Source organism: Bombyx mori, chromosome 2, assembly GCF_030269925.1.
Source record: "Bombyx mori chromosome 2, ASM3026992v2".
NCBI classification, from domain to species: Eukaryota; Metazoa; Arthropoda; class Insecta; order Lepidoptera; family Bombycidae; genus Bombyx; species Bombyx mori.
The window spans coordinates 2,497,967-2,523,618 of NC_085108.1; the positions used below are offsets into that span (position 1 = coordinate 2,497,967).

General features: G+C 40.2%; 5 protein-coding genes across 6 annotated transcripts; 2 read left to right on the forward strand and 3 right to left on the reverse strand.

Annotated features, from left to right (window-relative positions):
• Positions 1 to 6,126: 6,126 nt before the first annotated feature.
• LOC101740807 (chorion class CA protein ERA.2-like) lies at positions 6,127 to 8,127 on the reverse strand. The gene is made up of 2 exons (XM_004933594.3): positions 8,060 to 8,127; positions 6,127 to 6,671 (listed from the first exon to the last, which is right to left on the reverse strand). The coding sequence occupies exons 1-2, from the start codon at positions 8,105 to 8,107 to the stop codon at positions 6,360 to 6,362; spliced, it is 360 nt and encodes a 119-aa protein (XP_004933651.1). The 5' UTR covers positions 8,108 to 8,127; the 3' UTR covers positions 6,127 to 6,359.
• A 1,809-nt stretch (positions 8,128 to 9,936) lies between these two features.
• Positions 9,937 to 12,589, forward strand: LOC101742372 (chorion class CB protein M5H4-like). 2 transcript variants are annotated; one of them, XM_062673266.1, is made up of 3 exons: positions 9,937 to 10,003; positions 10,495 to 10,654; positions 12,073 to 12,589. In XM_062673266.1, exons 2-3 carry the CDS (start codon positions 10,604 to 10,606, stop codon positions 12,532 to 12,534), a joined length of 513 nt encoding a protein of 170 aa, XP_062529250.1. In that variant the 5' UTR covers positions 9,937 to 10,003; positions 10,495 to 10,603; the 3' UTR covers positions 12,535 to 12,589. The 2 variants fall into 2 exon arrangements, with proteins under 2 accessions (XP_062529250.1, XP_037871975.1); XM_038016047.1 differs by lacking the exon at positions 9,937 to 10,003 and adding an exon at positions 10,006 to 10,109.
• Positions 12,590 to 15,513: 2,924 nt separating this feature from the next.
• Positions 15,514 to 17,991, reverse strand: LOC101739564 (chorion class CA protein ERA.1-like). Its single transcript, XM_004933177.2, has 2 exons — positions 17,913 to 17,991; positions 15,514 to 16,010 (listed from the first exon to the last, which is right to left on the reverse strand). Exons 1-2 carry the CDS (start codon positions 17,961 to 17,963, stop codon positions 15,714 to 15,716), a joined length of 348 nt encoding a protein of 115 aa, XP_004933234.1. The 5' UTR covers positions 17,964 to 17,991; the 3' UTR covers positions 15,514 to 15,713.
• Positions 17,992 to 18,179: 188 nt separating this feature from the next.
• LOC101739706 (chorion class B protein PC10) lies at positions 18,180 to 20,246 on the forward strand. Its single transcript, XM_004933178.5, has 2 exons — positions 18,180 to 18,263; positions 19,597 to 20,246. Exons 1-2 carry the CDS (start codon positions 18,213 to 18,215, stop codon positions 20,086 to 20,088), a joined length of 543 nt encoding a protein of 180 aa, XP_004933235.1. The 5' UTR covers positions 18,180 to 18,212; the 3' UTR covers positions 20,089 to 20,246.
• A 2,948-nt stretch (positions 20,247 to 23,194) lies between these two features.
• Positions 23,195 to 24,153, reverse strand: LOC101739848 (chorion class CB protein M5H4-like). The gene is made up of 2 exons (XM_004933179.4): positions 24,055 to 24,153; positions 23,195 to 23,779 (listed from the first exon to the last, which is right to left on the reverse strand). Exons 1-2 carry the CDS (start codon positions 24,103 to 24,105, stop codon positions 23,279 to 23,281), a joined length of 552 nt encoding a protein of 183 aa, XP_004933236.1. The 5' UTR covers positions 24,106 to 24,153; the 3' UTR covers positions 23,195 to 23,278.
• Between the last annotated feature and the right edge of the window lie 1,499 nt (positions 24,154 to 25,652).

Genomic DNA, 25,652 nt, shown 5'->3' on the forward strand with positions numbered 1-25,652 from the left:
TTACGGTTTTTATATAATAGTACTAGCCGTACTCGCCCGCTTCGCTGGGCATTTAAAATTAACATTATTGTTTATCATCCTTATTATTAGGGAGTCCAACACTCATGTAAGTATTAGCCTATCCATTAAGTACATTTATTTTCTACACGGATACCAAGTATCAAGTCAATCGGATGCACGGTTCAGTAGTTATAACGGAACATCCGTAAAAACCAGTGTAGATTTATATAGTAGTATAGATATACGCTAATGATTTGTTAGCGTATTAAAAATTGGCTAGATTTCTGATCCCACATGCTCACGCTCGAATAGTAGTAAATATATATATTCTAAATATTTTTTTATTGCTTAGATGGATGGACGAGCTCACAGCCCACCTGGAGTTAAGTGGTTACTGGAGCCCATAGACATCTAAAACGTAAATGCGCCACCCTTCTTGAGATAAGTTCTAAGATCACAGTATAGTTACAACGGCTGCCCCACCTTTCAAACCGAAACGCATTACTGCTTCACGGCAGAAATAGGCGGGGCGGTGGTACCTACCCGTGCGAACTCACAAGAAGTCCTACTACCAGTAATTACGCAAATTATAATTTTGCGGGTTTAATTTTTATTACAAGCTGTTATTCCTTCACCGTGGAAGTCGACCGTGAACATTTGTTAAGTACGTATTTCATTAGAAAAATTGGTACCCGCCTGCGGGATTCGAACACCGTTGCATCACTAGATACGAATGCACCGGACGCCTTATCCTTTAGGCCACGACGACTTCAATCTTCTATGAAACACCAAAATTATAAATCGAACGATTACCTAACTCTGATCACACTTGCAAACAGTTTTGTTAATATTAATGGTGGCTAGATAAGGCACGATAGATCGATTTCATTGAAGTCACGTACTAATAATAATTATTGGTTTAAGTTTTTTGAAGTGAAACTTCTTTGGAATCGTTGCGATTTCAAACTCGACGAAACGGAAATGAAACGAAACGAAAAAATAAGTGTGCCGCGATTGACTTGCCGAAGCGGCTCCGAGCGGCGCCGACAAATCACGAAGCGCTCCACACGGTCTCACGTCCCAGACTAGTTCATTGTGTTTTTGACGTCCGTGCACGCTGTCGTGGCTCTCGGAGCGCCCTGAGATACTTTTATTTATATTTAGTTTGTTATCAACAGATGTCGCTGCACGTAAATTCAACAATTCCTGAATCGCGGTGGCGAAATGTTACACAGTTGATATACGTTCTCATATTTCTCTTATTAAGTCATACTTAGCTGGCGTAGGGATACCGTGATCATGCTCATTCAGGCGGTTTCCCTAGGATGAGGCTGCTCCATTGCACTGCTGAGTGGTTGACCCTTGCGATTGTTTTTAGAAGTTTCACTTCTACCGTGTTTGACTTGCTCACACACGTTTTTTTTTTTCTGAATGCTAATTGCTATATCAAAGAATATAGCATAGATGTGAGGATCATTATGGACAATTAAGAGAATCTTAACCGGTTATCGTTCTAGTCGAACCCGTCGGCTCGACTCGGCGAGTAAATTAACCCACAGAGACAAACCACTGATTTTCTCGCCGGATCTTCTTAGTGGGTCGCGCTTCCGATCCGGTGGTAGATTCTGCGAAGCATTGCTCTTGCTTGCTTGTTAGTGTTAGCAACGTCATCAAGTTTGAGCCCCGTGAGTTCACCTACTAGTTAGGGTTACGCTGAAATGGTCTCTCAACACCATCAGATTAGGTAGGAAAAAAAATGTAAGAGAAGAAGACAGACCGGCATTACACTGGCAATAGTAGTAGGGTGTATTATAAGCCCAACTGGGTACATATCAAAATACCGTCTCTTACTGCTACCTAGCAGTCATGCGTTCCAGTTTTAAGGGTGGGTGAGTATAGAACACAACTGAGACTATAACTGGAAGATACTTAGCATCAGATGGGCAGTAAACTCGTTCATTTATCTATATATATAAAAATGAATTGCTGTTCGTTAGTCTCGCTAAAATTAGAGAGCGGCTGGACCGATTTGGCTAATTTTGTCTTGAATTATTGGTGGAAGTCCAAAGAAGGTTTAAAAGGTAGATTTAAAGGTAGAAAATGATGGGAATTAAATAAAAATAACAATTTTGTTTTCCCTTTGATGTGTCCCCCGTCGGACGGATTCCTTTTGTTTGTTTTAAGTTTATTTTATACAAAGGCTTAGGTCTTTTATTTATCGATTGAGGCTCTAAGAAGTCTGCCAGATCAGCTAGTCTATATTATAAAAAATAAGTTCCGCATTTATGTTAAACATTTAATTTTCTATCGGACCAGTCGATGTCTTAACTGTGTCACCTAATATAAAGGTCCTTCTTATTCAGCGGGCTCATATTATACCTTTATGTTGTCAATGAACGCCTTCATACGAGCCTCAAATGAGGCAGAAATGAACTGAGGTAGGCGGAGGCAAGGAGAAGCGTATAGCGTAGGTACAACTTGCCCCGCCATGTATTCTAAGAACCTCTGTCCGAGCCTCAAATGAGACAAAGATCAACCGAGGTAGGCGGAGGCAAACGGAAGCGTCGTGAAGTCGTCGTTGCCTAAAGGATAAGACGTCCGGCGCATTTGTGTTGAGCGATGCATCGGTGTTCGAATCCCGCAGGCGGATACCAATTTTTCTAATGAAATACGTACTTAACAAATGTTCACGATTGTCTTCCACGGTGAAGGAATAACATCGTGTAATAAAAATCAAACACGCAAAAATTATAATTTGCGTAATTACTGGTGGTAGGACCTCTTGTGAGTCCGCGCGAGTAGGAGCCACTGCCTTACCTATTTTTGCCGTGAAGCAGTAACGCGTTTCGGTCTGAAGGGTAGGGCAGCCGTTGTATACAGTCTTAGTATGATGGCTATACAGTGTCTAAAGCATAGTCTACGTGATGACGGTTATTATTATTTCTATGATAGAACATAATTAGGCTTAATTATTATTATTCATATAAATAGCTGTTTCTTTGTATATTATTATTATATATTTTTTATAAATCATTATGAATAAAATAAAGTTGATAACTTTGTAAAGTAGTTTTTTTTATCAACAAAAAAACAATAATAAAAAAAACAAAATGTGTGCAATTCACACGTGGTAGAAGTGAAACCTTCCAAAATTAAAATACAATTATCCTAAACGTCTTAAGTATATGTAAAATTTTGTCATTAGTAAATAATTGTAAGGTAGCGCCCTCTGTGAATTGATATTTTAATTTCACGTAAAATCCTAACTTAAAATTCACTACAAGAGCTTTCATACACACGTTAGTATTAAAAAATCTCACAGATGGCGCTGTATTAAATAGTATGTATATTTCTGTCTCATTCTTTGCTGGCTTCATCCTACACATTTTTGTATTTGTGTCTCTTATCTGTCGTTTTTTCCGTTGCATCCGGTTTGAAATCACAACGATTCTAAAGAAGTTTTCACTTCAAAATGTATACCCGAATAATTATTTTCTTTATACCTGGAATAGAACTTAAAATTAATATTTTTTTAATAAGGAACTTCGTTCCTATCCGGTGTTCCACGACACCACACATCTTTTTTTTCTTTCTAGAAATGTCAAGAACAAATACGTCATGATGTACATATATAACATAAATAATATTTACATGGAAATGGCAGCGATTTCGGTATTTCTCACACCGGGCAAACATTAGCGCAAGTGTGTTTAGTAACAACATTTTTATCGAGTTTTATCTATGTATGTTACAGTAACATAATGTGAAACTAAGTTATTCTTTATCGAAAATTATTCTGCAATATGTAATGTGTGTATTAATTTTATATATATATATATATATATATATATTACGTATGTATGTGTTGAGAAAGACGAAAATGTTACATCTGTAATTTTATTGCTTAAGTAATTTCTGGGTTGATTTGTGTCGTAACTTTTTTCGAATGGCAAAGGTGTATTAAATTTCTATTCGAGAATCGTAAGTATTAACGATTAGCTGTACCCGTCCTCTTCGCTGGGCATTTAAAATTAACATTATTATTTCGCACCCCCACAAAGATTCCCATTATTAACGCCTCCGCAACTGGTTTTTTTTATTGCCCTTGTAGGCAGACGAGCATACGGCCCACCTGACGGTGAGTGGTTACCGTCGCCCATGGACTTCAGCAATGCCAGGGGCAGAGCCAAGCCGCTGCCTACCGCTTAATACTCTCCACAAGCCTCGTTTGAAGAAGGACATGTTATAGCGCTCGGGAAACACCGTGGAGGGGAGCTCATTCCATAGCCGGATGGTACGTGGCAAAAAAGACCTCTGGAAACGCACTGTGGATGACTTCAGTGGCTCCAGGTAGTATGGATGAACTCTACTCCGGTGGCGGGCGGTGCGATGGTAAAAACGAGACGCCGGTATCATTTCGAACAATTGTAGGGTGTACGGAGTCCAACACTCATATAAATATTAGCCTATCCATTAAGTACATGTATATTCTACATGGATACCAAGTTTCAAGTCAATCGTATGCATGGTTCAGTAGTTATAACGGAACATCCGTAAAAACCACTGTAGATTTTTTATATTAGTATAGAAGAAGTTCATAGGGAGTCAATCAGCGATAAAACATTTGCCGACCGCCAACTCTAACCCATCGCATCATTTATCAAACACAATTTTCATTAACATCACCGTTCCATCATAAAATTAAAGAAACTAACCAGTGTGGCGGGAAGCCATCATAGAACACAAGATATTTGACAGATGCCTGAACCTCACTTACGACATTTTCAAGATCCTCCTCCCTGCATTATATTCCTCAGTGCCGAGGGTCATGACCTTTAGGCACTAACTATACTAACTATACTGAGACCTTAGAACTAATATCTCAAGGTGGGTGGCGCAATTACGTCGTAGATGTCTATGGGCTCCAGTAACCACTTAACACCAGGTGAGCTGTGAGCTCGTACACCCATCTAAGCAATAAAAAATAAAATATAAACTTTTGTTAGGTCTATGTTTTTTTTTATTGCCCTTGTAGGCAGATGAGCTTATGGCCAACCTGATGGTGAGTCGTTACCGTAGCCCATGGAGTTCAGCAATGCCAGGGGCAGAGTCAAGCCGCTGCCTACCGTTGTATGTACCGAACGTTCCTCCATTCCTTCCTGCCCTCCGCGCAGTGGATAGCGGCATTGATGCTAGAGTCCAAAGTTAAATCTGATTCTCAAGATAAGCTAGCATATATGCACGTTCCGAACAACAACATTGAGACCGTCGGTCTACAGATCAATATCCCCCGCTCGGTGGAAGATCTTTCACTTCGTCGTTAAGCCTTCCCCATTAGCATTATCATCACCCCTGCCGTGAAGGCAGGAGAGAAAGCCCGGGCGAAGGAATCTCCTGAAAGCCCCAACTATGCCCGAGGACGGGGGGACACGAAGACCCGAAAGCAACCGGAAGTTACTGGTGGTAGGACCTCTTGTGAGTCCGCACGGGTAGGTACCACCACCCTGCCTATTTCTGCCGTGAAGCAGTGATGCGTTTCGATTTTAAGGGTGGGGCATTTACGTTGTAGATGTCTATGGGTTCCATTAACCACTTAACACCAGGTGGGCTGTGAGCTCGTCCACCCATATAAACAATAAAACTCTAAATCATGTCATCGTGGTCTCAAAGATAACGGGCCCAGTGTAATCGTATCGAGCGATGGGATTGAGTCGGTGTTCGAATCCCGCAGACAAGTAGGCACTAATTTATGCAATTAAATATGTATGTACTAACAAAAAATTTCAAAAACCATTCCAAATTGAACGAGTGAAGTCGTGTAATTAAAATTCAAAGCAGCAAAATTTGCATATTATTTTTTGCGTTGAAATTTGTGATATTATGGTGCATCGAACCCAGGAGGATAGGAAATGTTTCTATCATGAATTAATCTTGCATTCCGGTCAGAGATTCGATCTCATTGCCTCTTCAAGGCAGTAGCCGACCTCAAGGCGGGCAGCATTTAGGTTGTAATGTCTACAGGCTTCGATGACCACTTAAGATCAGTTGATCCTTGCTCGTTACTCAGTTACGTAAAAAGCAAAAAGAGATAAAGAGATAAAAAGCAAAAATAAAATAAAAACATCATATATGTAAATCAATTATTTATTATTTTAAAGTCTAGAATCTTAATTAGTTAAAATTTCCCTTGTAACGTGATATCGACGGAGGAAAGCAGAAATGTCGTAACTTACATTTTGGGGCTAATTCACTATTCCAATATCTGGTGTAAAGTTGGTTGGTTTTTCAAGTTACGACAATTACACTTCCCTCTATTGAAATGTAGTTAGAGAACCTGAGGTTTAAAAAGTAATGATTTATCAGTCAAAGATAGAAGCTCCCCCGCATCTGCAGGCAGGAAAGCAGTGGCCGGTGATGAAGATCACACCAGTGGCACGGGCCCGCCCACCGAACTCTACAACACCAATGATAGGCACGTGTCCGCCTACAGTGGCGGCACCAGCGACTGGGAGCTCGCCAGCGATAGCCAGACTGCCTAGGCCAGACCCGCCGTACTTCCTAGAGCCGCCGTAGCAGACAGGCCCGTAGTCAGACCCGCCGAGGGGGGCGATACACGTGCCGATATGGTTTCCACTGTAATCCTCACGTCCCAAACACTGACCATACACAGTCTGAAATAGGGTAAATTTATTTTATTACAAAAGTAACGATGCCACACGCTTCCGCCGAAGTCGGACAAATATGGCGGTATCGAGTTCTTCTCTACAAGAGAACTAGAGTCTGGGACATTGCGTGGAACCATAAATTAAGGCTGGTGCGAAATCAATCCAAAACAGGATTTCAATCTAGTCACAGTTTAAAGCATTTGTGTCCACAGGGTGACTAATATTTCCTGGTTTTTTTATTGCTTAGATAGGTAGATAAGCTCACGGCCCGCCTGGTCTTAATTGGTTTCCGGAGCCCATAGAAGTCTACAACGGAAATGCCATCACTCATCTTGAGACATGAGTCCTAAGTCTCAGTTCTATGTTACAACGGTTGCTCCACTCTTCAAGTCGTAACACATTACTGCTCATTGGCAGAAATAGGCGGGGTTGTGGTATCTACCAGTATGTGCCTTGTATTGTGTTTTCGATATGTTGTGCTCAAAGCTATGTGAGGTCATCTCCCCGAATGCTATTTTTATGAGCAAGATATTTCAAAGCATCATATTTGGACGCATCAGTCGTCTATGAAACTCTTGTAGGCAGCCGAGCATACGGCCCACCTGATGGTGAGTGGTTACTGTCGCCCATGGACCTCAGCAACGCCAGCGGCAGAGCCAAGCCGCTGCCTACAAACCGTGATCGCTGTTATATATACTTTTTCAAACAAGGTTAGAAACGAGCCGCCTGTGATAGGATATAGTTTAATTATATCCTGGCATTATAGAGGAACTTCAACAACTTTAATTAGCCACGTTGTACCCGTGAGATTGTCCATCGATCGATATATATAAAAATGAATTGCTGTTCGTTAGTCTCTTTTTTTTTTTTTTTTTTTTTTTTTTTTTTTTTTTTTTTTTTTTTTTTTTTTCCTACCTATGCTGATAACCTTGAGAGGCTATTTCAGCTTCACCCTAACGTTTGTAGGTGAGCTCGCGGGGCTCAACCGGAGAGTTGCTAACACTGACCCTAGCAAGAGCAGTGCTTCGCAGAATCTACCACCGGATCGGAAACGCGACCCACTGAGAAGATCCGGCGAGAAACTCAGTGGGCTCATAGTCTCGCTAAAACTCGAGAACGGCTGGACCGATTTGGCTAATTTTGTCCTTGAATTATTTGTGGAAGTCCAGAGAAGGTTTAAAAGTTAGATAAACATGAAAATGCTCGGAATTAAATAAAAATAACAATTTTGTTTTTCCTTTGATGTGTCCCCCGTCGGACGGATTCCTTTTATTTGTTTTAACTTTATTTTATGCAAAAGTTTAGGTCTTTAATTTATCGATTGAGGCACTACGAAGTCCGCCGGGTCAGTTAGTGCTGGATAAAAATTAAAAGTTAAAACATTTCTAACTTACTTGCAACAAGACTTGGATGCAAAGGTAATAGATGATCAAATGAGACATATTTACTGCAGAGCTAGATGCGCGATAGCCTCAAAGCATGTCACGATCAGTGTATTAATACATTTCCTATTTCGAATGACGAAATAATTTGCAATCAAATCGTACTTACGATTAAAATTGCGTACGTACTCAGCAAAAACGTTTAAATAGAAATTTTTACATAAGACATTTAAAAATACGTTGCAATATTAATTTACGATTTGTTATTGTGGCGGGTAGCCATCATACAACGCAAGATAATTGACAGATGCCTCAATCTCGCTTACGACATTTTCAAGATAAATTCGGACCGTCGGTCTACCGAGCAAATATCACCTGCTCGGTGGAAGATCTTCCCTTTGTCGTCTAAGCCTTCCCAAACTGGTGACCTGCGACGTGATGTGAACACGCAACCTTCTGATTCATCATCAGCGCATCAAGAACTTCGGCTACCACAATCCCCGCATTCTCGCAGATAAAAGCAAGTCATCGACAGTCGTCCCACAGCAAGCCAGCCTCGCAACCTCAACAGGACCATCGCAGCTGACTCACCGCGCTTCCTGGTCCTACGGCACGCACCTGCACTGCCTCATCGCGCAGTATTCAAGCTCAGTCTCGACTCACCGCAGACTTCGAGCAGCACTGGCGACAATCACGCAGCATTTCAAGCTCAGTTTCGACTTACCGCAAACTTCGAGCAGCACTGGCGCTTGCAAGCTAATCTCAGCACGGACAACGATAACGCCTATTTCTGCCGTGAAGCAGTAATGCGTTTCGGTTTGAAGGGTGGGGCAGCCGTTTTAACTATACTGAGAACTTAGAACTTATATCTCAAGGTGAGTGGCCCATTTACGTTGTAGATGTCTATGGGCTCCAGTAACCGCTTAACACCAGGTGGGCTGTGAGCTCGTCCACCCATTTAAGCAATAAATATAAAAATAAATTTGTTATTGTATTATTGTTTAAATTTTCGCCACCAATTAGAATCGAGCTGTGTTGTGACGCTAGAAACGCGTGCGGTTGCAATTGATTAAGAATATTGTTCCATGACCCTACTATCCAATAAAACTGTACGATTTAGATGATTCAGTATAAACACGCCAACTGGTTTAAAAAAAAATACGCATCTCTTAATTTCACTGAAATCTCAAGCCCAGAAATATTAATAACAACTTCAAGTCTATTGCCGTTACATCTTTTATATAATATATATTTTATATACTCGTCGTGGAAAAGACGTCCGGAGTTCGAATCCCGCATCTAAGCATCTAAGCAATAAGTTTAAAAAAAGCAGACTAATTCATAGTCAAAATAAGTACCAATTCTCGAAAGGACCCGAAGGCCTGTCATTTTCTCTACCTTTTTTTGTAATTACACATATTATTATTTAAGTTTTAAATATTACAAACGTTGACCAAATAAAATGAAAAGGTCCGGGAGCACGCGTCATTTTCCCAGAACCTTCTAGAATGTTTTAGAATTAACTTTACTATGATTTATTGCAGAAGACCTACCTAGATGTGTTTCATCAAATTCGTAATTCGAAACCTGTATTTAGTTTACTATGTAAATCCGAGAAGTTTTGTGTTATGCGCGAACATAATTAACTGCACAATTGTAAGCACATTCATGATTTAGATGCATTAGTAATAACTAGTGGTCCCGCAGTAGTCGAAATTCGACTATAATTAATTGAAATTATAAGTTTGTATATACACTATTATGATTCTATTGTCTAAGAGTTCTACTTCAAAGAATTCTATTTCTTCATAGATTTCGCTAAGACTACACTTTAGACAAATATTAACAAAGACAAACAATATTTAACCTATTCTCAATTTGACCACAGACTTTAAGCAATAAGAAAAATTTGACATTGAACAAATAGTATGCATGCGTGTGTGCGTCAAATACATGGTATGTAGTGTGTGTAATGTTTTCTTTAGTGATTTAATGTATTTTTTATGCATTATTTAAAAAAAATATTAGCATTTTGCACTCCTTCTCTACATCCTCTATAAGTGTGAGAAATGTCATACTCCTCCGTCTACGCAATTTTCGTAAAAACGGATATAAAGTTTTTGCTTCACGTATTAATATATCGACGCTTGAAAGGCAAACATGACTAAGCGACAATAGCTGCTTTATACATAAATGATAGGCAATAACCATATTCGATGCGAAAAAAATATATATTTCTAGATCTATTAAAATAATTTCAATCCTACAGTTTAAGATTCGTTAAAATATAATTTGTTTTCAGGTATTTCAACTTTAAATTAGTCTACTGTAAAGTTCACGCATTGTCGCTTAGTCACGTTTGCCTTTCAAGCGTCGATATAGATTATATCACAGTTCAAATTTAAATTATCATTTTACGCAACACCCAACACATTCTAATTTCACAGTCGATTACGTCGGCGGCAGATAATATTTGTTATAAAAACAATATTTATAATTGTTTTTGATCACACAACTGGAGGAACACGGTCCGTAATACAATCACCAGAAGATAAAATGGCCACCAATATTGTGCTCCTCGTTTGCTTTCAAGTACTATTAGTTCAGGTAAGGACTTTTTTATTGCTTAGGTGAGTAGACGAGCTCACAGCCCACCTGATGTTAAGTGGTTACTGGAGCCCATAGACATCTACAACGTAAATGCGTCACCCACCTTGAGATATAAGTTGTAAGGTCTCAAGTATAGTTACAACGGCTGCCCCACCCTTCAAACCGAAACGCATTACTGCTTCACGGCAGAAAAATAGGCAGGGTGGTGGTACATACCCGCGCGGACTCACAAGAGGTCCTACCACCAGTAATTACGCAAATTATAATTTTGCGGGTTTGATTTTTATTACACGATGTTATTCCTTCACCGTGGAAGTCAATCGTGAACATTTGTTGAGTACGTATTTCATTAGGAAAATTGGTACCCGCCTGAGATTCGAACATCGGTGCATCGCCTCAACACGTATGCACCAGACGTCTTATCCACGTTAGGCCACGACGACTATAATATACTAGACAAAACTCTGGACAATCAAGCATGTAATTCTCGCTAAAATTGAGTATAAACTGATTTTGGTTCAAGGCTTATAAAAAAACTGCAACTATTATAATTAAAACGCGAAAAATTAATAATTTTGTTACACATTTTATGGCAACTCCATAGTTTCTTGTTACGTATCCATTGGATAAAAAACGTTTGATTTTGTTTGTGAGATTTAATCAGCTATGTAATAGATTGCAATTAAAAAAGTTCTGTTTACGCCTTATACATCCTTAAGATACTTTGTCTATTTGAGAATTCTCACCGATTTCACGATTGGTTCAGCAGAATCCTGAAATGGGGCTCCGGAATGAGCCCCGTGACCTGACGTACACATTCGGTGATGATAGCATAACCCTTGAGATTACTATCAATAAGTAGGAAAAATAATTAAATACGGTTTATAGCAATTTAACAGCCGTCTGGTGTAGTGGTAACACTACACAAGGGGGTCGCGGGTTCGAATCCCACCCAGCGAAGATATTTGTATGATAAATATAAAATGTATTTTGCAGGGTTATTATGCATATATATGAAATATATGTATGTGTACAATAAAAATCTTACATTTATTTCCCTTATCTGGTACCTGTAACACAAGTTCTTTACGAACTTAGCACGGGACAGGTTGACGTGGCGTGATTGCTTAAAAAAATTAGCAACAATTTTTTGAGTCAAAGGTGTTTTATTACTACACTACTTTTATGAAATGTAAAATAATTGACAATCTGCACTGATTGATATATTTCATGCCAATTCTGTTGCGTCATCCGACTTGTGGTGCTGCTTTGTCTGATGATCGAAATGTCTCAGTCGTTATGTATCTCATAAAAGAGTATTTAAAATCCCTGCTTCTGACAAGAGTCGTGGACCTGGATTTTGAGGAGTCAGAACATGTTACTATAGATTTAATAGTTTTATTTGCCATTTTCAGACTGCCTTCAGTCAATGCCTTGGCCGTGATCCCCTATTGGGAGGACTGGGCCCGTATGGCCCTGGTTGGGGACCTTACGACCCTATTGGCCCGTTCGATGGTTCGGTCTACGGCGCACCATATTCATCAGGGTTCATCACTCCTGGCAGTTTGGCCGCATCATGCGGCGGAGGCCTGGCTGTTACGAGCAATTCACCGATCACTCCCACTGGTCTGACGGTTACCTCTGAGAATTCTATCGAAGGTACCGTCTCTGTGGTGGGACAGCTGCCGTTCCTGGGTGCGGTGGCTACTGATGGCGCGTTCCCCACTGCTGGACTTGGGGCTGTGGTGTACGGCTGCGGTGATGGCGCTATTGGCATAGTTTCCGAAGCCCCTATTTCCGCTCCCGGTCCTGTCGGCTATGGCGGATGGCCGGGAGTTGGCTATAAAGGACCCTGTGGATGTGGTGGAATTTATTAAATAATTAATTGTTAATTGTTACCTTTTGTGTGTAATAAATCTTTTGTAGAATGTACCTCTTTCTTTCTTTCTATTTTATTTATGTTTGAGTCAAACTAGCGGCCCGCTCCGACTTCGATCGGGTTTTTAACAAAAATTTCAACGATATTTGACGTTGTTTTATTTTTTTAAATAAAATAACACTTATTGCGGCATAACTATAATAGTTAGACATGTGCTGTCGCAACACTTTTTGTAAATAATAATGTGTTCTACAAAGCCATAGTACATTATTTTATTCTACCGTCAATAGTTTTCGCAGGGCACGCGATGTAAAGAATATTTTAGGTAATTTTCTTACACTTTGGGTTACATTATTGGAGTTTTAGTAACGGTCCCTAATTTTTTTCAAAAAAGATTATAGCTCATGTCACTTGGAAATAGCGTAGCTTCCAAACAGTGCAATAATTTTTCAAATCGGTTCAGTCGTTTCGGAGCCTATTCAATACAAACAGACATACTCTCATACATTTTATTACTGGTGGTAGGACCTCTTGTCAGTCCGCGCGGCTAGGTACCCACCGCCCTGCCTATGTCTACCGTGAAGCAGTAATGCGTTTCGGTTTGAAGGGTGTGGCAGCCGTTGTAACTACACTTGAGACCTTAGAACTTATATCTCAAGGTGGGTGGCGCATTTCGTTGCAGATGTCTATGGGCTCCAGTAACCACTTAACACCAGGTGGGCTGTGAGGTCGTTCACCCATCTAAGCAATTAAAAAAAAAAACACACACACACACACAAATCTTTCATCTTTATAATAATATTATAGTATTGATTAGCGACCCGGCCTTGCTTCGCTTCGGCAACCGCAGCTTATTAATGATCTTATTGAATTTTCTTTTATACAAACCTGGAAGTAACAAACAATAAAAAAAGAATGTAACAAAATAACAAATCTAATCTTTCCTCTTCATGGTCCTATTTTGGCGATAATGACTTCACATAAAAGACAGATCGTCGATTCTGTCGCAGACTTTTTGTAGGACCATTTAAAATAAATATTTCCATTTTATATTAGATAGCTGAAACCCGCAATGCTACCCGCGGTTATTGCCGTAACGCGAGTGAGGCCGCGGGGCGAAGCTAGTCTAAAAAAAGTTTCCGAAGTTACTCCTTATATCATCAGCTACCTATTAGTGAAAGTCTCGTCAAAATCGGTCCAGCCGTTCCAGAGTTTAGCCGGAACAAACAGATAGACAGACAAACAGACAGACCGACAAAAATTGTAAAAAATATAATTTTATTTTATTATACACTAGCTGAGTCTCGCGATGCTACCCGCGGTTATTGTCGTACCGCGGGTGACGCCACGGGGCAAAGCTAGTCTAAAAAAGCCTATATTACTCCTTATATCATCAGCTACCTATCAGTGAAAGTTCCGTCAAAATCGGTCCAGCCGTTCCAGAGATTAGCTGGAACAAACAGACAGACAGACCGACAAAAATTGTAAAAAATATTATTTTGGTGTATGTACCGTATAAATATTCATATGCATGTAGTAAAAAGCGGTTATTTCAATATTACAAACAGACATTCCAATTTTATTGATAGGTGTAGATATTGGCTGACGTAAGCGTCACACTAAACACGTCATTAGCGATCCTCCCGATCCACTATCGATACTTTTAGGTACCTCAAGCGCCAGTCACAGTTCTCATTGAATCTATCACTTGCGGCGAAGCGATCGGCGAGCAAACTAACCCTCAGACAGCCACTGAGTTTCTAGCCGGATCTTCTCAGTGGGTCGCGTTTCCGATCCGGTGGTAGATTCTGCGAAGCACTGCTCTTGCTAGGGCCAGTGCTAGCAACGTCCCAGGTTAGAGCTACTATCAATTAATAGGAAAAATAATAATTAGATAGGGTTTGCAGGAACTATATTTAGAATCAAAGGTGTATTATTGCTATTGAATTATACTACCCGTATTTTAGCAAAGGAAGAAAAAAAAAAAGAAGTTGTCCTAACAGAATTGAGATGAACCATAATATTTTTCTTGTGAAAATCATTCATGCTTTTTTATTACAGTTACATTCTTTATCGGTTATTATAAACGTTGAAAACTCATGTTTTTTTTTTCGAAAAATCAATGAAGACGTAATTAAAAGTATTTTAATAGTTTAATCTAATGTTCTTTCATTGAAAATCCATTGTTTTCGACGCTTCGAGAATAGTTCATAGTTCCTCTGGTCAAAAACGACTAAGGTATTATTTGTCGACATTTGATACTATTCTAACTACCATCAGTTTCTCTATAAATAGTACATTGTGCACCAAGGGAGAAAAGTAGTACATTCCCTCCCGCGTGTAAAATTGCAAACACGCGGGATGAGATGTCCTACTTTTTTCCCGCGGTGCACATACTATTTTTTCTCCTTTTTTTTTTTTTTTTTTTTTTTTTACCAGACCGAAAGTTCGTGGAGTACCGAGCCGGGGTCCAGGGGTGAAGCCCTGGCAGGGGTTAGGGGGGCGGAGCCCCCATACTCATAAAAAAACAATTTAACTGTTTTTTTTATTTTTAAACAAACTACTACTGATTGAATAAGAACTGTCTGATGAACTCATCTTTGTTTAATACTTCACTATTAAATTTTATTGCATTTTGTTTATTTCACTTTTACACTAAACACAATATTTCAAATTACCCGAGCACAACAATGGCGGAGAATTTTAGGTGCGTGAGAGCAGACGTAGACACTAACGCGCATGCGCACTTGTCAGTATCCAGGGAGGAAAAGTTACACTTTCTTACCTGTACAGCGGGAGGAAAAGTTAGACTTTCTTCCCTGTACAGCGGGAGGAAAACCGAACTTTCGGCGTAGGTAGGAGAAAAATTGACTTCTAAACCTATACATTTCATTTAATAAAGGCGATATTAAATCGCATAAGTTCGGTTAAATTCATAAAAAAAATGGAGCTGGAATGTAATAATAAAAACAGGGTGTAACTAACAAACATTTATTTAAAACATTAAAATTAGATAACACAATTGAAAACACAGTCTACTCAATGACACTTTCAGTTTTTTTCTCTTTCGATCGCGTGAAAACTTAACTGAGTGTGACAAAGACAAGTATACCTCTGAGGCGTTACGTTTAGAATTATAGGCTAGAGAAGTGTTCTCAAGCTTTGGATAAACCTAAATTAGTACAGAATCGGCCCTGGCACCCCGCAACTGCAGACGCAGTTTCCGCTGATCGTCACAGATCCCGCCGCACAAGCCGGACCCTCGAACTCGACACAGCCGACCACTGGTACTTGTCCCGACACGACCGTGGTACCGCCAACCGGCAGCTCGCCAGCAATCGCCACGGTACCGACTCCGGTACCGCCATAGCCCCCACAGCCGGGAGGACCGTACCCAGGACCGCCGATGGGACCACTGTATCCGTTTACAATCGGGCCAGGATTGTAGCCGCCATAGCATTGGCACAAAGCATTCTGTCATGGAAAAACAAAATCACTGTTAATAACTTAAACACAATAGTGATAATAGTTCCTGACAAAAGTTCCTGAACCTTTGACTTATTTATTAAAATTATTTTTATTTACGTGACAACGTCTTATAATTCTATGGAGCTGGCTGCACGCACGAAAAAACATGACTCATGTGGCGTTACCTCGCTCTGAGGCGTTCCATTTAAGGCTTGAAGTGCAAGCGAGAGCGCGCAACGAGCGAAAGAGGCACAATCGGCCTCCGCGTTCGGCAGCGTTCGACATCTGTCTCTCTCCTACTTGAGTGAGCGATGAATTGTATTTATGCATACAAATAAATGTAACTTGATCAATTCAATAGTGATTTCCATTTACCTCCTTCTCTATATCCATACAAAATATCTACCAAACAAATAAAATTAAAAAATTCTTTTGAAAAATGAAACCATTCCATCAGTATTTTCTTATGACGTTGTCACGTTCAACTATCGTCAGTAAACCGACTTTACAGACGACCGATATTTTATTTATTTATTGTTAACATAGAAGTAGACACACGATCATAATTTGCATCTGTGCTTGAATTAGGTCATAAAACCTGTATATCTCAAGCAGCAGTGTTCCTCTTACAAAGAATAAAACAGCTTTACTTCAGATACACAAAAATAGAAAATTATGTACTAGACAAAAAATAATCTGAAATACATAATAGTGACAATATGTGAGCTTAAAACATTACAATTAACAAAAAACATTGAAATCAGTGTATCAATGTACCCTCTGTGTGTAATGAGTCTGAGCATGAGTGAGTGTAAGAGCGAAAGGAATTTATAAAACTTTGGTGATGACCAAATGAGCCCACCAAATAAGTACCTATAATATTTTAGATAACTCCTTGGGCTAGCCGGTAACGACCTAAAACCAGGTAGACAGACAATGTAGCGACAAACATAAGTGAACAACAAATGATACGGAAGACTGTGAAAGCGCGAATTAGTAAACATGATTTCCTAAACCCTTTTTTAATTTTATTGCTTAGATGGGTGGACGAGCTCAGAGCCTACCTGGTGTTAAGTAGCGGTAGGCAGCGGCTTGGCTCTGCCCCTGGCATTGCTGAAGTCCATGGGCGACGGTAACCACTTACCATCAGGTGGGCCGTCTGCCTACAAAGGCAATATAAAAAAAAGTAGTTACTGGAGCCCATAGACATCTACGACGTAAATGCGCCACCCACTTGAGATATAAGTTCTAAGGTCTCAAGTATAGACACAACGTGCAACTAACGTACAAGCGAACATCTAGGATTATAGGCATAGTAGCCAACACACTCTGGCTAAAAATTGACTCCAGTAGTGCAATAAAACTCCTAACATTTGCAGTACAGTATCCAAACTAGAAGTTGCCGTATTTCCAGAAGAGCACTATTAAAAACAGATTGGGATAAAGCAAATTGTATTTTTCAACACATTTGACAGGTTACTATAATAGATAATGACCGAGGTTATAAAGACTGCGGAGTACAGGAAGACGTGGGGAAGGATAGTGCATCAAAGGATCAACACTTCAAACTAGACACGACTTTCAACAATGAAGAAACCGACTCAGAAGGAGAAGAAGAAGTTGATGTCCCAATTAATTCTTTTATAACAAGAGTGACACGTCAGCTTAGCGCCAAACTAGATGGCGATGATTTCCCAACATAATAAAAACACTATTAGTTTCTAAGATTTCCATAAAAGTGGCTACAAAAGTGGCATACTAATTTTTATTGGTGTGGTTCATTTGCTTGACTTTTTGTTACCTATTTCTTTCATCTACATCTAATCTAATTCGTCTTGTTTGTAATAAATTAATAAATTCAAATTCGCGATTGAAGCATTTAGCATTAAATCAATAAATACGACTCACTTGAACCAAACACGCTTGAACGACGAAGAGAAATATCGTGAAACTCGACATACTGATTAGATTTCACTAATGTACTACTAGCCTTCAATGAATAAATATCCTTTATATCGAATTCAATATCTACCAGAAAACGAAATCATTATTATTTGCAATGAATTATTATCAAATGCTCATTACATATCGATTACCGAGTATTGCAATTAATAAATACATATTTCAGAGGCACGATAAGGAACCTATAAATATTAAATGTGTGTTGTGGTGATTTTATTGTGCCGGGCAAAAGTTTAAGAAGTCGTAATGGACGGGAAAGCTGTATTTGTCCTCAGCTTACAAGCTTTATTTGTACAGGTAGGTTCTGAAAGCTGCGCAATGGGATATCGATAAAAAAAACAATCTACAAAGTAGTTGTAAAGGACGTTGATTTAACTAAATCCAATCAGTATGTTTGTGATATGTTAATTCTTTACATCTCTCTCACCATATAAAACTAATAATTTTAAGGTTAACTTATACTGGTTATATTTTACTGGTGGTAGGACCTCTTGTGAGTCCGCGCGGGTGGGTACCACCACCCTGCCTATTTCTGCCGTGAAGCAGTGATGCGTTTCGGTTTGAAGGGTGGGGCAGCCGTTGTAACTATACTTGAGACCTTAGAACTTGTATCTCAAGGTGGGTGGCGCATTTACGTTGTGGATGTCTATGGGCTCCAGTAACCACTTAACACCAGGTGGGCTGTGAGCTCGTCCACCCATCTAAGCAATAAATTTAAAAAAAACATTGATGACAGTACATGACGTCACTTGTAGGTATTCGTTCTATTGATAAAACTATGGTTAGATTATGTGGCAGAAATTCGAGCACCAAAGCTACATATGTGAATTTTTTAAATTTGTAAACGTGTAATTAATAACTGTTTAATAACTGTTTAACATATGTGGCAGAGCACAAGTGTGAATATATAATAATATGGCATAGCTTCTCGACCCCCCCGTAAATTTCTAACTAATACCCTTTTCTAAGTCAGTATTTCACATTATTTCTCATCATTTCATCACATTTCATTTCGTTTCATCATAAGAATCTAACAATCATACTTATAACAAGAAGAAACTATGATTTATTTCATTTATAACAGCCAAAACTATCTGAGTAACAAATAGTTAGCAATGCAAATAAGCAAATGGTCGTATCCGATTCCATTTTGCTTAAAATGATGCTTGTAACGACATTTTTGTGTTTTAAGCATTGAGTTTTTTTTTAATGTCTTCATTTTTAAACACATTCCAAGTTTTATTCATATCAGCCATATTCCAAAAGCGTTTTTCGAATTCATATACTCGTAAATTCAATCAATTCTATAAGTTCAGTTTGAAAATATCTTAACGTTACGTTTTACTGTTGGATACTCGATCTTGAAGCCAATCGTATTATTTTTATTTACTCAATTAAATCATAGATTTTCCTTTTGGGCTTCACCAATATTAGATGCCATTTTTATGCTCCAGATTCACTGATACAAAATTCAGGAAAAAAAATTAATATACTATTTTAACCAAATCAACATGTCGATTAGGACATGAATTCCCAAAAGTGAGGCTAATTGCATGGTTGCTTATCGTTCACTGACAAACTTCGACGCTTTGGATTTTTGCTTTAAATGATTAATTCCTATTTGTTTCAGGTGGTAATGTGCATCGGCCCTTACAACCCAGTTTTCGACGACAGTTTTAACTGCTTCCCGTTTGGCGGCGTCCCACCTTTTGATACCGGTTTTGGCCCACTGGACGGTCCCTACCCTGGCTGTGGATTCGGGCCACTGGCTTCATCTATCATCGCTCCACCACCAGGCATAGCCGCAGGATACAACGGCCTACTGCCAATATCGGTTGCCCCACCCACACTCCCTCAAGCCAGCTTATCGGTTTTGTCAGAGAACGTAATCGAAGGTGTTGTGAAAGTTGTAGGACAGTTACCGTTTATTAGTTCGATAGCTATGTCTGGAGAGTTTCCTACCACCGGCACTGGAGAAGTGGCGTATGGGTGTGGCGATACAGCGGTGATCATCAATGAAGCACCAGGGATTGCGGCTGTCTTAGATTATGCGCCTATACCTTACAATTTCGACGATGTAGGCTATAGAACACCAGGATGCGGCTTTGGCCCGTACCATTAAGCCGGTAACTAGTTAGGTGTATTATTTTTATTTTGAATAAATGTTGTTAAAAAAATATTTCGTTGCGTTCATTATTGTCAATATATTTATGGAGTTACTTTAAGTATATTGTAAAAACGTAATTTTAGTTTTAATTAAAGCTACTTATAAATAGAAAATCTGTGTTAGCTCACCGCCAGTTGGCAGCGTTCCCAAAAGGCTGGCAGCATTTCCACGCTGGACAGCAATGGTAATTCTTTGTGCAAAATACGTACCGGCCTTCTGGTCTCCCGAGGCTTCAAATAGTTTTTTTTAAGGTCCTTAAAAAAATTTTAGCAGATGGACCCCAGGGGCCCAAAGTTTCTACCCCAAATGGAACAAAAATTAAATCTTTAGAAGGATTTTCATATTTCCGCCGTTTGAGGCCCTCAGCCGTTGAAGCAGCGCTGCCAGCGTTAGAATTAGTCGCCAGAAGATGTGTCGGTGCCATGGTATCTACACAAGTCGCATCCCAAACGAGCGACCGACCCATCTTCCCTGGAAGATCGACATACCGTCTGGTCTCTTAACATCGCCTCGCACCAAACCATTCGGTTCTAGGTTATGGAGGGCTTTGTGATTCGACTTTGAAGCGGGACTTAGAGTTTATGCATAACAAGTTGGCTTTGCTTCTGGCGTTGCTAATATCCATGGCCGATGGTAACTACATCGCGTTAGATATGTGCTGACTGCAAAAGGAATAAAGGAATTCAAAACTAGTTTATAGATTAGGCAAATTTGTTTAATAATACTTAGAAAATCAATGCTAAATAAATTGAGCTCAAATGAATCTTTAAGCATTAGGTTGACTGGTGGTAGGATGTATTGTGACGTTGTAAATGTAGGCCAATTTTCAGTCTATTACTGCTAAAAAGAAGCGTTTCGGCTTGAAGCTGGTACATTTGTTGCCCAATAACATGAAGTATTCGAGATATTTGAACATAATTGAAATTAAATATATATTTTGAAGTCATCGTGGCCTAAAGGATAAGAGGTCTGGTGCATTCGTATCTAGCGATGCACGGGTGTTCGAATCCCGCAGGCGGGTACCAATTTTTCTAATGAAAATACATACTTAACAAATGTTCACGATTGGCTTCCAAGGTGAAGGAATAACATCGTGTCATCATCATCATCATTAACAGCCCACAGTCGTCCACTGCTGGACATAGGCCTCTCCTAATCCACACCACGGAGCCCGGTCTGCGGCTCTCCTCATCCACTTCTTGCCGGCCACCGTCGGGGGTCATCGCACCATCTAGCCAGGGAGTGTCCCACGTTACGTCTTCCGCTGCGCGGCCTCCACTCGAGAACCCGTCTTTTCCAGCGATCGTCAGTCTTACGGCATATATGGCCCGCCCACTGCCACTTCAGCTTGCTGATTCTTTGAGTTATGTCGATGACTTTAGTTCTCTGTCGAATAATCTCATTCCGGATTTTATCCTTCAGAGAAATTCCGAGCATGGCTCTTTCCATGGCTCGCTGAGCGACTTTGAGCTGATGGACCAACCGTACTGTGAGTGTCCACGTTTCGGCTCCGTAAGTCATTACCGGTAGGACGCACTGGTTAAAAACTTTCGTTGTCAGGCACTGTGGTATGTGCGATGAAAAAACTCCACGCAGTTTGCCGAACGCCGCCATAACATCGTGTAATGGAGAGCAAACCCGCAAAATTATAATTTGCATAATTACTGGCGTTAGAACCTCTTCTGAGTCCGGATGGGTAGGTACCAACCACCACCACCCCGCCCATTTCTGCCATGAAGTAATGCGTTTCGGTTTGAAGGGTGGGGTAGTCATTGTAACTATACTGAGACCTTAGAACTTATATCTCAAGACTGGTGGCGCGTTACGTTGTAGATGTCTATGGGCCACTTAACACCAGGTGGACTGTGAACTCGTCTACTCATCTAAGCAATAAAAAAATCTGGAGATGTGGTGCTGGAGAGGAATGTTTGGTATTTCACGGACGAATCTTCGCACCAATTTCTCCATTCTTCAAGAACTCGGCATTAAGCAGCGCCTGTCCGCGCTCGTACGTGGGCGCATACTATTATTTTTTGAACATGTCTACCGGTGAGGATATGACAACATAGAGTGCAAAATTAGGGGAAAGTAGAAGGCACCAGACCACGTGGAAGGTTGCCCATGTTTCCTTCTTCAAACGAGGCTTGTGGGGAGTATTAAGCGGTAGGCAGCGGCTTGGCTCTGCCCCTGGCTTTACTGAAGTTCACGGGCGACGGAAACCACTCACCACCAGGTGGGCCGTATGCTCGTCTGTCTACAAGGGCAATAAAAACAATCTACTGAAGAAAGAAAATTATCCTATCCATTCGACGGGGCAACGTCAAGCTGTTGTCGCCCGAAACATCTCTTGTCGGATCCCTCGAGTCCGTTCTTGGAGCTTTTCACCGCAAACACCGGTCACCGTCCTCGTCAAACTCGTCGATTATGATGAAGAGCTTGGCGACTAGCTCATAGACACAGCCCACTGAGTTTCTCGCCGGGTCTTCTCATTGGGTTGCGATTCCGGTCCGGTGCTAGATTCTGCGAAGTACTGCTGTTGCTTAGGCTAGTGTTAGCAACTTCTCTCAGGCTGAGCCTGCGAACTCATCTATTTGTCTGTACCCGTCGCGTAGCAGGAATAGCCCCTTAAGCTACCAAAAAAGAAGGAAAATCAGATATGTAACTTTTTTGAATTTCTGGAGTGAATTCTGGAGGAAATAATAGACATTTAATTTTATTTAAATGAAAAACACCGATGTTTATAAGTTTTGTTCTTCAAAATTAAATTTTTTTTGACCCAACTTCAGAGGCTGGTCTATAGTTTGACCCACCTTAGAGGTTTCTGTGGTCTCACCGGCTGGTATAAATAAGCTGGATGCCTATGCGGGCTTACAATATCCCCTACCAGTATGTAAAGGCAGTGGTCAATCGCAGGTAGACTGATGAAATATTCAAACAACGCTGCTGTGGTATATACCCTGCTGTGGTATATACGTATTCACAAACGACTCAAATAGAGGTGGATATAATTTATATATATTTTTAAATTATATGTACATCATTGGTCATTAAAAAAATAGGATACAAACGTAATACATTTATTTACCAACAAAAACACAAATGCAAATTCAACAAATAAAGTTATTACTAAATAAATGAAATAGGATTAATAGAGACCGCATCCGCATCCGTACGGTCCGGGAGCGTTGAACTCATTCCATCCGTAGCCTCCTGCGTATCCAGGCCCGTAGCCTGGGCCGTAACCAGGGGCGGGAGCGATGGGAGCTTCATTCGTGATGCCAATGGCACCATCGCCGCAGCCATACAGAACAGTACCAACACCGTTCGTGCCAAACGTACCATCGGTGGCCACAGCGCCCAAGAACGGCAGCTGACCAAACACATTAACGGTACCTTCGATGACATTCTCGGAGTTTACCGTGATTCCGGTTGGTGCTATTGGTGATATGCTGGTGACGGCTAGTCCGCCGCCGTATGATGCTGCTAAGTTAGCGGGGTTGAGACCTCCACAGCCACCAGACCAGGGCGCGCCGACACCATCGTATGGCCCGAATCCGTAGCCGTCGATGGGACCTAATCCGTCATAGCCCCAAGCTCCTATAGGGCCTGGGTACGCATCATAACCGATGCATTGGGATAACGACACCTGGAAAATATTATAATTTTACATTTAAGATGGTTATTACTCTAATAAAGTGGAGGAGAAGAAAATCTCATGTTCTACATGACGAAGGAACACAAAATTGCTTCACAGAAAATAGACAGAGCATTAATACAAGTCTGGACGGGTTTATTTTACAATAATTCGCGCCATATAATTAGCCACAGGCCGCTGTGTAGATGAATACCCTAAGTTAAGAGGTCTATCAAATTTATTGGTGAACATATCACATTACTTGAACTATTGCAAAAGCAATTTACCTGAACGAAAAAGACCTGTGCGCAAAAAACCAGTAAAACTTTGGCGGCCATTTCAAAAATCTCGTATTCAACTAACAAAGGCGAATAATTTGCGAATGATACCAAAAAGGAAATGGCCCAGTTTATATACGAACGAAAATTGTTATAGAACTCGAATTGTGCAATTTAAAAATTATGTAAAAGCCTGATATCGACATGGTTCTGATAAAGCGATGACATTATTAATATTTTTGCAACTGATAGTGATTTGGTAAAGGCGAGTTACGTATTGGGAACCTGGGCCGATATGTAGTAACATCGATTTGCAAGGGCCTGATTTGCTCGCAGTTCGAAGACTTGTACATTAATAATAATAAAAATTCTTGTTGCTCACTTTCGATGCTTTCGTCCATGAAATATCCGATTCGTTTTAATACTTTGCAATGTTGCTGGGAGTTTTTTTTTCCTACCTGAGCCGTAAGTCTTGAGAGGCTATGTCAACGTAACCTAACAAGTAGGTGAGCTTACGGGGCTCAAACCTGACGACGTTGTTAACACTAACCCTAGCAAGAGCAGTGCTTCGCAGAATCTACCACCGGATCGGAAACGCGAACCACTGAGAAGATCCGGCGAGAAACTCGTCGCAAGGGTGCTTGAGGTACCTAAAAGCACCGTTGTTGCTGGAACAGTATCTGGTGTAATACCATAAACCCTAATCGACCATAATAATATATTACATAAATGGTTTTGTGTCTGATGTGTGTGCGTGCGTGCGTGCGTGCGTGCGTGTGTGTGTTCGTGCGTGCGTGTGCGTGTGTGTGTGTGTGTGTGTCTGTGAAGCTTAAATCTGTTAATTTAAGGTTGACCTTTCAAAGATGGTTTTTGTTATTGTGCCGTGGGTTTAACAGGTGAATATTTTTTGACATTCAGCCAAATTTTTTTTTTATTGCTCTTGTAGGCGGACGAGCATACGGCCCACCTGATGGTGAGTGGTTACCGTTGCCCATGGACTTCAGCAATGCCAGGAGCAGAGCCAAGCCGCTGCCTACCGTTGTCAACGGACTTCACTGAAGTTTTTAAATTATGGATTTTTTCATGATATATTCAGGTCAGAATCTGTAGAGTAAGATAACGAGTGAGAAGAAGATATCATATCTTCTTCTCACTCGTTATCTTCATAGATAAAGGTCGTGTCTAGTTTGAAGTGTTGGTCACTCAATGTACCATATGATCAGATAAGATAATTAAGTAACCAATATTTCTTACATTTGAAGAAATAAAATTTCTACCTCATATTTACAGGAATCTATATATTAATACGTGAAGCAAAAACTTTGTATCCCTTTTTACGAAAATTGCGCGGACGGAGGAGTATGAAATTTTCCACACTTATAGAGAATATAGAGAAGAAGTGCACAATGCTAATATTTTTTTTAAATAATGCATAAAAGATACATTAAATCAATAAAGAAAACATTACACACACTACATACCGTGTATTTGACGCACACACGCATGAATACTATTTATTGTCAAACTTTTGTTCTTGACGTCTGTTGTCAAATTGAGAATAGATTAAATATTGTTTGTCTTTGTTAATATTTTTTATAGTGTAGTTT